This window comes from Zonotrichia albicollis, chromosome 5 (assembly GCF_047830755.1).
Source record: "Zonotrichia albicollis isolate bZonAlb1 chromosome 5, bZonAlb1.hap1, whole genome shotgun sequence".
NCBI classification, from domain to species: Eukaryota; Metazoa; Chordata; class Aves; order Passeriformes; family Passerellidae; genus Zonotrichia; species Zonotrichia albicollis.
Genome location: NC_133823.1, coordinates 41,941,253 through 41,953,808, shown reverse-complemented (window position 1 = coordinate 41,953,808; position 12,556 = coordinate 41,941,253). Strand labels below are relative to the sequence as shown.

Here is a 12,556-nt window from a genome sequence, read left to right as displayed (position 1 = left end):
AAAAAAAAAAAACCCAAAAAAAAAAAAAAAAACCTCTTAGAAAGTAAAACAAAACAAATTTAAAAAACCCCACCCAAATCCCCCAAAACCCCAAAAACTACAATGAAGTCTTTATTCTTGGTGTCGTGTAAGCAAACAACAGGCAAATGTGTTAAAGAGGAAACAGGAAATTTTTATTGGAACCAGCTTTATTTGTTAGTCTGTTTTACAAAGCAGTCCTCCATGCTCAAATCAAGGGTAGCAGTTCCTTTTGTGTATGGTTGGGAGCCATTAGTCCTTATTTACCCACTTCCAGAGGGATTAGGAAAACTCAATTCTTCCCCAGAGTAGTAAATGAAAATGGAAAAGTCTAACTTCCCTTTTTGTTAAACTGTGGTTAATCTTGGTTACTGGCCTGGTAAGCTTGCAAGTTTAGAACTTCAGAGTAAAAATATCTCAATTAACACCTTGTTTGAAACTGCTGTTGCAGAAGGGAGAACTGTAAGATGTCTACAGTCTTTTGTTTAATGATACCTTCTCTCCCACAGAAAAGAAAAAACACACAGTGATGCTGCAATAACATTCTTTCAGAAAAAAAATCATCATAGCAGTCCAGTTAAGACAGCAACAACATTTACTTTCATTCTTCTTTTTCACTTCCATGAAACAACATGCAATTTAAACACTAGCTCTTTCAGGGTCTTCAGGACAAGGTGCAAAGCAGATGTATCTTTGTACAGTCATGCATTGACTCAATTTTCACCTAAGTGCTAAACATCTTATGAACAGTTTTTCCAAGCAGATGGTTTCCTCTTGCCTCAACTCAGCCACCTTTACAATCATATTAGCACCTCCACACATCAGTTCTACCCATCTCACCTTTTGGCTCTGTTAAGAGAGCAGCTCGTAAAAATCTGTAGTGAGACTGGTAAAATCAGCACTGTCAAAATCAAATTTAAGAAAAAAATGGGCTTCACTTCTGAAGGTTCACTTCAACATCCTACGTAACAACTGGTTTTTTTGAGCTTCCTAATTGCATCTTGGTCTTAATTTTAAAGTAAGTTATTCTAGTTGAAATTCACTATTTGACTTTTTTTTCAGAAGAGAAAAAAAAAACTTGTAGAAATTGAATATAAAATTATCTTCCTGAATTAGCTTGCTGGAGAGCCTCTCACATACAGTGCAGAGAATGATTCCAGACTTTCATGAAAGCTGGAGATGAACACACTATCTCCTTACTTCAATGTCTAAAACTCCATAATCTATCTATCTGCATATTTGCTGAGGCACAGAGGAGCACATGGAGCACAGAAAGCACAAAGGATTCTTCCCCATCCAGGACTGATGGTCCAGTTTAATGGCTGCAAATGGCTGGCATGCTCTTTTTCTGTCTATATCAGAAATTACCTCTCCCTACCTGTCATGTCCCTCTGAAACTTTTGGTGCTTTGCAAAATTTTTGTTCAACTCAAAAGCACTGTCCTGAGCTATTAAGAAACTTGAGATCATTCAGGATCATTTTTTTAAGACCAGCTGTAGTATATATCAGAAATACTCTTCTTTGGATAGAATTTCACTGCCCAAGTACAAGCAATCATTTTTACTAGTGCTTGAATTGCATCTCTGACATGTGAATTGTGGTCCCAACATTAGATCTGATCAGACTACCCAACCACTCAGTCTATAGATACATGAACACAGATGTGAAATCTGAGACAAACCGGGGAAATAACTGCACTGTGGCAGCTGTCTACAAATGAGCAGTGCAGGCATTGAAAATGATAAATCAGCTCTGTGTAATGTCATATGCCTACAGCCCTTTAAAGTTGGGACAGTATGACTGACTTCCTAAGAGTAAGCCTGTTATGTGTCCAGGGCCACAGACGGCTTTCACTTTGAAGATATGCGACTGTTGCTTGAAAATAATTAAATTCCTTCTCATATGCCTGTTTTTTCTCAAACTTATATCGTTTAATATTCCTTAGGCAGTATCATTAACTTAGTGCTCCACACCTTTCAAGAAAGGAGCACATAGCAAGGACTAAAGAATGCAAAAATATAATTAGTGAAGAATGGCATTTTATAAGGATAATGCACTCAAACACAAACTTGGGAAGTTTGTCAATTAATGTTCAACCAGTAAAAACGACAGCATTCTGAAAATCCCATTAAAAGCTCTTGCCAAATTTCTAACACACTTGGAATTTCTTCTACTTCTAAGAGAACCATCTAATCATATACAACTGCTCCAGAAAACAGTCTGACACATTCAGTCTGTGAAGGATGCATTTCTAGAAGAACCAGTGAGATCAAGAGAATATAAAGCACAGCTTTTGAACTCATTATGAGCTTGCTGGTTTTGAAGAGAAAGCTAACCACCTTCCCAAGAGAGTAACTTTTCTCCTTTCACCTTTAAAGCGCATGTTACATTTTGCATTTGCAGCTGCCTTTTTTGATGCGCTCCTCTATTCACTGTGCTTCAATTTACCTTCTACAGTCAAACAATACATGCTGTGACCTCCACTTACTGCTGCCTGCCTCAGCAATCAAGTTGAGCCAGTAGGGATGCATGTGCAATTTTAAGAAACTATCTCTTTTTAAAAACTTTCAGAGGGATGGGGAGAGGGGGACTCACAAACTCTTAAGGCAAACCATATATGACACCAAATATATATATACTGCTTCCTAGTCATAAAACCCCTAGAAACAGTGATGAATGTTACTCAGATATTCCACAACTATATGATGACGACTAAAAAAATACTCTCTTTGTATTGTCTCCTGCTGGCTTTGGGTTAAACATGGGACTGACAGGCTTTTTCAAGCCACAGAGCCTTGAAGCAAGACAGTAACTATGCAGTTGATGTTATGTATAAACCACAGGACATTGGGAGAAGAAACAGAGTATGTTTGGAATTTGTGTGGGAACAGATGAAGAAGTAAGGAAACAGATGTTTAAGATCATATATTGATGTTTTCTCTGAAAAAAAAAGCAGGAAGCTTGAACACCCCCTTTTTTTTTTGGTCAGCAGAACTTTTGAAAAAGGCAAATGCCTTACTTCCACTGATAGGATTTCAGTTTGTTTATTTCCTTATTGATGAAAGCTAAATAAAAATAAAAATTTTTAAAAAAAGAATGTGACTGGTTTCCAAAATATCTACTGAGGTGTATGTTGGCTCTATGTACCTTCCCTCCTTCCCAACTATACCAAATTACAGAATATAGTACTTTTAATTGCTCACCAATACTCTTGCTAGTACAGCAAGCACAATACTGCTTTTGTGGACCAAAATTTAATTATTAAACTTGAACCTCTTTTCATAGTCTTCAGCATATCAAAATCACTTCAGAATTTTTTTGGCTCACAACATAAAAACAGAAACAACATTTGTTGAAAATATTTCAAATGTTTAGAGATTGAGACTACACTTGTTAAAATCAATGGAAGCCTCCATCAATTTCAGAGGACTTAACTAGGACTTTCCCAGTGTGGATCTGTGGGTCTCTAAAACCCAACTTTTGCAGGACTAAATGGGGTCAGTTTCACTATTTTTAGCATGGGGAGAAACCCAGGTTTTCATCAAAGAAAGGACAGTGCCTTATTTCAGGAGGTCAGAGAGGCACAACTACCACCTGTAGAGCATGCCCTGACTGGCAAGAGGTCCCTTCCTCTGTCAAGAGGACCAAGCACAACTGATTAGCTCTGAAAAGCACCAAATCAACATCATTTTGGGATCTATTAAAGGGCCACGGAAATAAAGGATTTTCCCCATGTGTCTGTCAAGCCCCTTCCCTATACACTCTGTAACAGATTGCAATTACTGCTCATTTTCACACCACCAAATATGCTTCTAGCAGCCTAAGGTTAGCTGTTTTACTTCCTAACTTGTGGAAGACTTTGGGAAAGCAGGTTCTAGGACACAAAAGAATCATCACAACTCCTGGTTTACACTGTAAGTTAATAATTTATTCTTAAATAGAGTTTTGTTTTATTTTGTTGATGTTTTGGTTTTTTTGTTGGTTTGGTTTTTTTACATTTTGAGCATATACAGGAGAATTTGGAAATAAATTTAAAAACCAATGTGATCTGAAGATAAAACACTAACTTTGTTTAATCAGAAAACTATAGCTTGATGTGGCAGTTTTCCTGTCATATAATAACTTTATTAATAGGTTAAAGATGGTCTTCTCTCATGTTGTTTTTAAGAAGGTTCACAGATGAAGAGGAACAAGATGTCAAATGACTTAAAAAACGCTCAAGAAATAATTGGGCACGTGGGTTATTTATCTGGCCTGCTTAACACAGGGTGGTCTTGGAGGAGGATTATTTGGGGCAGAGAAAGCAGTTAGTCAAATCCTCTGATGGAGGTCATGTTGACAGATTCCAGAGTGAGAACCAAATCCTCCTCCAAAGAGTGGGAAATAGAAGATGACTTTAACCTTCTCTTCTCTCAGAAATTACTTGGTCAGCATGACCTTTGAGAACATACTGAAGGGCAAACATTAACGGTTGCTAGTCCCAAGCCCAGCACTAAAATTGCCCCCCGTCTGCAAGCTTGTGGTGTGCAAAGCTCAGCTCAAAGGCTCATTCAGCTCCAGAGGGAGGCAAAGGTGAGCAGGCCCAGCATGACAGGTACTTCATCTAAAAAAGGCACAAAGTGTGGGCTACCTGTTCAGATCTAGGAAATAACAATGCTGTAAGAACTGATCTGAACTGGCTCAATGGTTCCTACAAAAGTAAATAGATTTTCTAGACAGTTACTTCTTTGAGCTTGTAACCTCAGAATTATCCATGCATGTAGGAAGAACTGTATGGAAGAATGACTGCCCTTACATCATAACCATTTACAGTTAACCTCATTGATGATCCAGTCCCAAACGATATTGTATCATCCTGTGGGGATGACACAACACTAGATACAAAATACCAGTGACAGTGAACAGCCCAGCATAAAGCTAATTGCATCACAGACAAATGCCTTCTTCCCTGATGCAGAATTAAAGATGTAAACATGGATTTTTCCAAAGCAAATATTACTATGAATGTTCTGGTTTTAGATATTAGAGACAGTTGTAGTATTGTCTGTGATACTGCATACTTGAAAATGTTTCTCTCAGTACAAGATCTAATGGTCACATTTTGTATGGACGGAAGAAGAAGGAAAGTTAAAACAGACCATGAAGCTTTACACTGGAAAGTTTCTTCTGTCTTATGTGCACAGGAAATCTATTCTTACAACTCATGGAGAAGAGATGGAAGGGTGGCCAGCAGAACATTCAATTCTATTGGTCCACAGGGTCATAGAGAGATCATCCCCAAAATGCAAAATGCGATGGGGGAGGAGGGTGGAGGGGCATGTATTGTTGATAACCCTGAAACTTCAGTAAATTATAAGAACAGGTCTGGTTAGGTCAAACTGTGTCCAGCACTGGTTTCAGCAATGTCTTTCAAGCATCTCCTCAGGAATCTTTCTTAGTACAGACTATTGCATTTAATAGAAAAATTTAGACAACTATAAAATAAATATATTTAAACCCAGATCTATGGAACTCTGCATCCTTTAGACTTTAAAAAAATGCCCCACAATAAAGAAGTGAGCTATCCTATCATGTCTTTATAAGGAGAGACGAGATAACATTTTTTCCTGATCCTGTTTCACCTACCACAGTCCTTCCCAAGGGAAACACTAGACAGTATTTGAAAGAATATTCATCCTAAGAAATAAAAATGCTTGTCATACTCAAGTAGTTCAGAATGGTCCATAGTATTTATTACCTGTAACTTTCAAATAATGAAATTCAGTGAATTGCAGCTAGCTGGCTATGTCATTCTCAACTCTCTTTGGGTTCTGCCAGTTTTGCCAATGGTATATTTTACTAGCAGATCTACTGATTTCAGAGATGTGCTGAGTGGGATAGGGTAGCACTGTCAGCAAGAATGGCCAAGCAAGTGTCAAGTAAAAAGAACCAGAAAGTTCCAGTCACAGCCCAGTCCTGTGCAATCCCCTCTCGTAAGAATTGCTCATCATTGAAGATAGAATTTGTTTTTTTCCTTTGAACAGGGGCAGGAAAAATAGATGAGAAAATAAATTAAAAAAAGAAAACAACAACAACAACAACAGCCACAACAAACTTTGTAAAAAACTTTGGAAATCCAAAAACATGCAAGACCCTGATACCCTGCACCATGAAGAATTACTGAGTGCTTAGATACAAGCAAGAAATATGCCTGGAATTGCTGAGATTACCAAAATTACTGTATATCTACACTTACTATATTACTGTCGAGAATACAGAATTTTGTAATTAATTCGCCCTGAAACACCACAATTCAAACTGCAAACAGAATAATATGGTACACAAAGAATATAAATTACACAGGGCATCATCTCCTTATTTAGTGGAGATCAAACCAGCAAATTTTCTGTGAACTGCATTATCATTTGATTGCTGTATTTCTATAACATGCACAGGAAGGAAGGGGAAACATCTGAAGTTATTTTTATTTCCCCAAGTCTTGTGGCTATACTGTATGAATGCTAGGGTGGGTCTGGCATTGTCTGAAATGTGTCAGGGTCCTTTTGCATAGCCTCATTTCCTTCTTCCTGTCGCTAGGAAGGATAGTTAAGCATGAAAAGTGCTTGTTTACTGTACAGGACCATCCTGTTAAGCACATGAGCTCTCTTCCTCTGCCTCCTTTTAACCAGCCGAGGGTGCATTGTGTTTATGCTCAAGCCAGTAGCAAAACCCCCATCAGAGGAGAATTGGAAGAGAAGCCTGAATCTTTCAAGAAGCCCAAACATAACACACTGTGGTATTCTGCCTAGAAAAAGAAAATTTATAGTGCAAACTGCATCTCTAAGTATTTGCTGAACTCATAAATTCACATGCCTCAAACAAACCGCTGCCTAGAATGTAATGAATCAGAAGAACCAGAAAAGTAAAACCAAGCCACCTCATCTCCTTTTTCTAGGAATCTTAATATAAACATTCAACATCAGTGAATGAGTACAACTACAGTACCTTTTTCCAACACCCCACCAGAGGCAAAACACACTGGGCATTTGTAAGTTTCCATGAGGAGCATCAGTATTCCTCTCTGGCCCACCAAGGGCAGCTGCAGAAGTGACTGGGAAGACCCTGACTCAAGAATTAAAAATCCTAGACTGAATCTACACAGCAAAAAAATAAAACCAAATAAAACCATATGTTCTTGCTGCTCACTACCACTTAGAAATAATATTTTATGACATGTAGGAAGTTGAAGCCTTATGGTGTTTAAAACAATGTATTAGCATTTCCTTTTGATTAAAAAAAGTATCAATTAACAACCCAAGTTATTTTAAAAGAAGATGGGATCGAGAATTCCTAGAGGTCACACAGCTCCAAATGCTCTGATTTCTATGAGCTTGTACATGAAAACAATATCTACGTCTTCTCTTACATATACTGTATTCCATAATCAAAGAATCTCAGTCCTCATGGTGATCCCATCAGCAAACTGAAGTAGTAACCCAAACCCATTAATCTGAGGGACATTCATTCCACTTCCTGGCCATCTCAGCCTTTTTCTTTTTGTTTTTGTTGCTTCTACTGGAGATGCAGAGCAGGATGCCTAGAGGATACACCTGATAGATACACCATAGCAGGCTACAGCTGTGGCACCAACAGACACACCTAATACCAACTCCATGTGCTGTCAGACAGCAATGGCCTGCTTGCCAGACAGATGCTGAATCAGTCTGGCACTGAACTGTTGACAGATTCATACTCAGAGGCTCATAAGAAATCTGCCCATTATCTTCCTTCACTACAAATAGCCTCAAAACATAACTTGACTCAGAGAATTGTTATTGAACTGCTGTCAGGAATTTCTTGATCAGGGCAGGGCAATTCAAACAGATCACACTTACTCCTGTAAAAAAAAAATAAAATAATTGATGGCTAAGATAAAAGTGCATTCCTCAGGCTTTCAAATCAAGTGTGTTAAGTACTATGACACATCAGGCAGAACCTTCTGACTTAGCTAAATACATTGTTTAAATATAGTTATTCCTTCAAATTTTCCCAAAGAGAATATGAGGGGACAAAAAACTCGAAAGAAGCCTGCTGTACCAATAGTAAGTGCCTTGACTGGCAACAGAGCTCATTAGGTTAATGGCAACACGTCGCTCAACAACTTCACGGTTTCGGTGGAACGAAGTCGTTGCTGTGGTTTGCGAAGAAAGGGAGGGTGACACGGAACGTAAAACTGACCGACTGGAAAACGGCATCGGCTTTCTGTTTTCCTCGAGAAGGGAAAAAGGAAGAGGGGGGTAGGGGTGAGCCCGTCTGGCAGGAGCTGCTGCTCCTCCACCAGGATCAAAGCCGCCGGGGGTGACATCAGGCCTGGCCACCGCCGCACGGGGGGAGCCACCGGGCTCCTGGAGGCCATCGGGCTAATTACGGAAAACTTCAAAAGGAACTCGACGGTTCCCGTCTCGCAAGGGCTCCCAAAAAAAAGAAAAAAGACACCCAAAACAGAGAAAGACTAAAATTAGGTGGGGGAAAAAGGAAACGGAAAAAAAACCCCAAAAAACCAACCAAAACCAAACCACCGAAAAAGAAAGATGCGCCACGGTGATCTTCAGGGAGCAGCCGCATCCCGAGCGGCGCTCCGCGCCCGCGGTACCCTCGCTCCTGCGCTGTTAACCCTTTCGGCCGCGCTCCCGAGCACAGCCCCGCGGGCGCTCCCCGGACACAGCAGCAACTCCGGGCTCCGGCAGCGCTCCCGTCCCTCCGAGGGCGCCGCCGCCCCGACGGCGCTTCTCACCCGCGCACACGGGGCCAAGCGCCCCGCGGGATGGGGCAGCCGCCCCCTGCCAGCGCTGCCGCCCCGGGGCTGCGGGACAACACCAGCGAATCCCGTCCCCCTAGCCCCATGCGCTGCCCGCAGCACTTTCCGCCAACGCCGCTCGCGATGCGCGGAGCTGCGCCCTCCGGAGCAGAGCCGCCACCCCCAAAGCGAGCCGGGAGGGGATCCCCGAGCTTACGTGTGAGGATCATGGTCTCCGCCGGCCGCGGTGGCTCCGCGGGGCTGCCTGCGGGGCCGGCTGGCTGCGTCCCTGCCCGCCTGCCTGCGCGGCGGCGGCGGCTCGCAAGTGACACCGGCCCGGAGCAGCGAGCGCCAGCCCGGCCCCTGCACCGCCCCCGGCCCGCCCCTAGCCCCGGCCCCAGCCCCGGCCCCGGCCCCGCTCCGCGCCCGCAGAGACCCCCGAGCGCGGGCACGCGGCAGCAGAGCGGGTACGCCCCACACGCACCGCGGCACACGCTCACACACACGCACATGCACACGCACACCAACGTGCACACACACATACACACGCACCCCTGCACACACATCCCTGCACACGCTCACGCACACGCACATGCACAGGCACACCGACGTGCACACACACAATACGCACCCCTCTCCCCTGTCCCTCCACCGCACGTCTGGGGAGTCCAGGGGAATGACACAAACCAAAGGTAACGCGCTCAAAACCGGCATAAAGGCTCCTGTGCCTTTTGTTCCTTTGGTTTCTAATGGCTGTCAGCTCTTGCGGTGGCCAGGTTTCTAAAAAGCAGTCAGCAAAGCTCTCAGTACTTTTCCCAGGAAACACAGAGAAGAGAGGTGACTGAAAAGGCATCATGGCTCATTAGTGTTACAAACTGGAGAGGTTTGGAATGGCCTGAGCAGCCCAAGGCATGGGGGATGCTGAGCCTTCACAGCCAGAAGCAAGCCATGCAGGATGACCAGGGCATGCCAGTCCCTCCCTCTACAGACAGCATGCTGAAGAGTGCTGTGAAATTTTAGAATTCTTGAGCACCATCAAAGTCTCAGTCTGAACCTGGATGGAAAACAAATATTTTTCCAATGGGGACCATGGAACAGTGATGGGCGAGTCTTGGAGATAGTGAAGTAAGCCTGGCTTCATGGCTCTGTGTCTGGCAGTTGCTGCCTACACTACTTATTCCCCTTTGTATTTTGCAAAGTTTTTTTTTAATTCTTGTTGCTTGGTTGCCACATTCAGGACTGTAAAACGGCACAAACCAGGTACTTTTGAGCAGCTGCCAAACTATGAGCATGGAAAAAAGTATTGTGAAAATTTGAAAATATCTGGACCCTGTCAAAGACTATGATTGGTTCATTTTCTTCCAAGCCAACATCATATTTTGTATTCACTGGTGTTATTCTAATGTTCAGTTGTCATTTCTGCACGATGGATACAAATATAAAGTATACATAGTGAGATGCTTGAGCTGGCAATTTCCTGAAGAATAAACATCCCCCCTTCTAGGAGGAGGAGGCTGCAAACTGTGGCCAACTGGCCATTATAGTGTTGTTTCTGGAAACCCCTACACAGCTCTAGATCATTAATTTACTTTAATAGCCCAGAAGAGGATGGAAATGCACTATATCTTCAAGCTTAACTTTACATATGTTACCTGCTTAATCAATTACCTCTTCATATCTAACCTGGCTTATGCACATTTTGGCCTAGCCACATTTACCTTCACTTTTGAATGTTTCTTGTAAGGTCAGGATATATGTTTATTAGATAGGTCAGGCATGTAAAATGTTAATTCCTAACTCTAGCATGGGGAAAACAGACATATGCTATGCCCCAGCTGTTGAACAGCCAAAGTAATCCCAATCTAATTGGCTTTCTGTATGTATTGTCTTTCATTTTATGCAGTTGGTAGACTAGTAAGTGTCAGAATAGTCCTGAGGAGATGAAATATATTGGTTGCATATTGTGTGTGATTTTCAGTCTGAATTCCAGGGGAAAAAAAAAAAAAGAATAAGAAATTTCTCCAATAAATATCCTCAAAAAGAAGGGGATGGGAGTGGGGAAATGAAAAAAATTGCCAAGAACGTGTAGGGAAACATGCTGGACCAAAGGCATTTCTATCACAATAATAATGCTGGAACCAGGAGACCACCAAGTGTCAAGTTAATACCCTCTGTAAAAATCAGGGTTTGTTCCTGTAAACACAGACTGCCTGGGCTGCTTCCTGGACCAAGCCTTCATTTTGTATAGGAAGCTTTTGTATAGGACCACAGGAAGCTTTTGAAGGAGGAGAGAATGGACTTCACAGAAAAAATGGGAAAGGTTGAGGCAACTCAGCATTGTGAAAGGGAACTCAAAAAAATCTAAAAATGAGATGAGATGTACAATAGTGAAGTAAAATCCAAATTGAGAGGATTGTGTGATAGCAGCAAATCAAGAATTTGAAGTCAGAGATTCATTTGAGGATTTTGAGAGGGGTGAGTGATAAGATCAGTGAATACTTGACAAATGTGTCCCAGACACAGAAGATGGGAAACTCTCAGTAATTAAATCAAAGGTTATCTACCACTCTGTTAAATCGCAAACGAATGCTATTTAATGATGATGCTGACAATGAAACACTATGCTTTCTGCTTTTGTTCAGCACTCCTGTTCTACTTGCAAATCTAATTAGCTTCCACAGTAAAGGAGGAATCTCCATCCTCATTCAGTCTCTGCAGCCATGTCAGAAACAGTGACTTTTGTGATGGAGCAGTCTGTCTGTTGGGATCATTGCTAAATAGATGCTGGAGGATTATCACTGACCTGGATTAGATTCTTGCTGGTAATCTAAAAGAGAAAGGCTTTGATTGTAGTTTGTTATCAACTGCTGAAGACACACAGTCACTGGGGCTTGCATTTTAACTTGGAATTCTATAGGGCTGCTTCAGCAGGCGTATTTTTGGAGCTGAAGCAAGGCACCAGTCTCATTTGCTGTAAAACGTGCTCAGAGGAACATTCCACCTGAGGCATGGGTGTTTAACAGGCTACAAACACCCTAATCACTCATCTGGCTTTAAAGAGTGTTGTGAAATCAGAAGAGCTTTGGCCTTTAATATTTTTATTTCTTTATCTCTCTGGCTATTCAAAGAGCAGGCAGCTGCCTGACAGAGACACAGGGTTTTGGAAGTAGCCTGCCTAAGAGGATTGTTTCTGTGGAGTACTGTTATCCTTAATGCAATCAATGAGCTCTTGCTGGATGGTAAAGTAATTGTAAAGGGTTGCCCGACAGGCACAATTACTCAGTTTAAAAGGTGAATTCTCCTTCTGTTGTAACTGCATAAGGGAGTGATTTGCAGGAAGGCATCTAATAATAAGGACTTGATTGTCCTCTGCTTTCCCTCCCAGGCCCAAATGCCTTAATGGTTAACTGTACCCCTGTCATCCTTTTTCTTCTAAATAGTGCAGTACACAGAGAAGTTCCAATTCACAATTAGTCAACTGACCTGCTGATACAAACACAGGATTGTCAGACACATGACTGCAATTCTAAATGCTAGTATTAATATCCTCTTAGCAACAGCATGATAGATTATGGGGCACTTTCAAACTGAGTTTCCAGGCCTCTGGTTCTGGGCTTGGATTCCTTCTCGACTGGGGTATATCTGTAAGTAGCATTTCCACAGTCCAAAGCACTTTCATGTTCCAACCATTGTCGGTGAAATAATTATGTCTGAATTTTCTAGCACTTGACTTTGTTGAAAGTAATTACTTTAAGAAGTCTG

At 41.9% G+C, this 12,556-nt stretch overlaps 1 protein-coding gene across 4 annotated transcripts in view; it reads right to left on the bottom strand.

Annotated features, from left to right (window-relative positions):
- Positions 1 to 12,556, bottom strand: part of DLC1 (DLC1 Rho GTPase activating protein) — a 244,032-nt gene that overhangs the window by 27,393 nt on the left and 204,083 nt on the right. Inside the window, exon 1 of one of the 4 annotated variants that reach the window (XM_074541478.1) lies at positions 9,012 to 9,172. The exons of the other annotated variants lie outside the window; for them this stretch is intronic. Within the exon in view, the coding sequence (XP_074397579.1) occupies positions 9,012 to 9,024 (13 nt within the window). The 5' untranslated portion in view covers positions 9,025 to 9,172. Of the gene's footprint in view, positions 1 to 9,011; positions 9,173 to 12,556 lie in introns of those variants that run through there. 4 annotated transcript variants of the gene reach the window in all.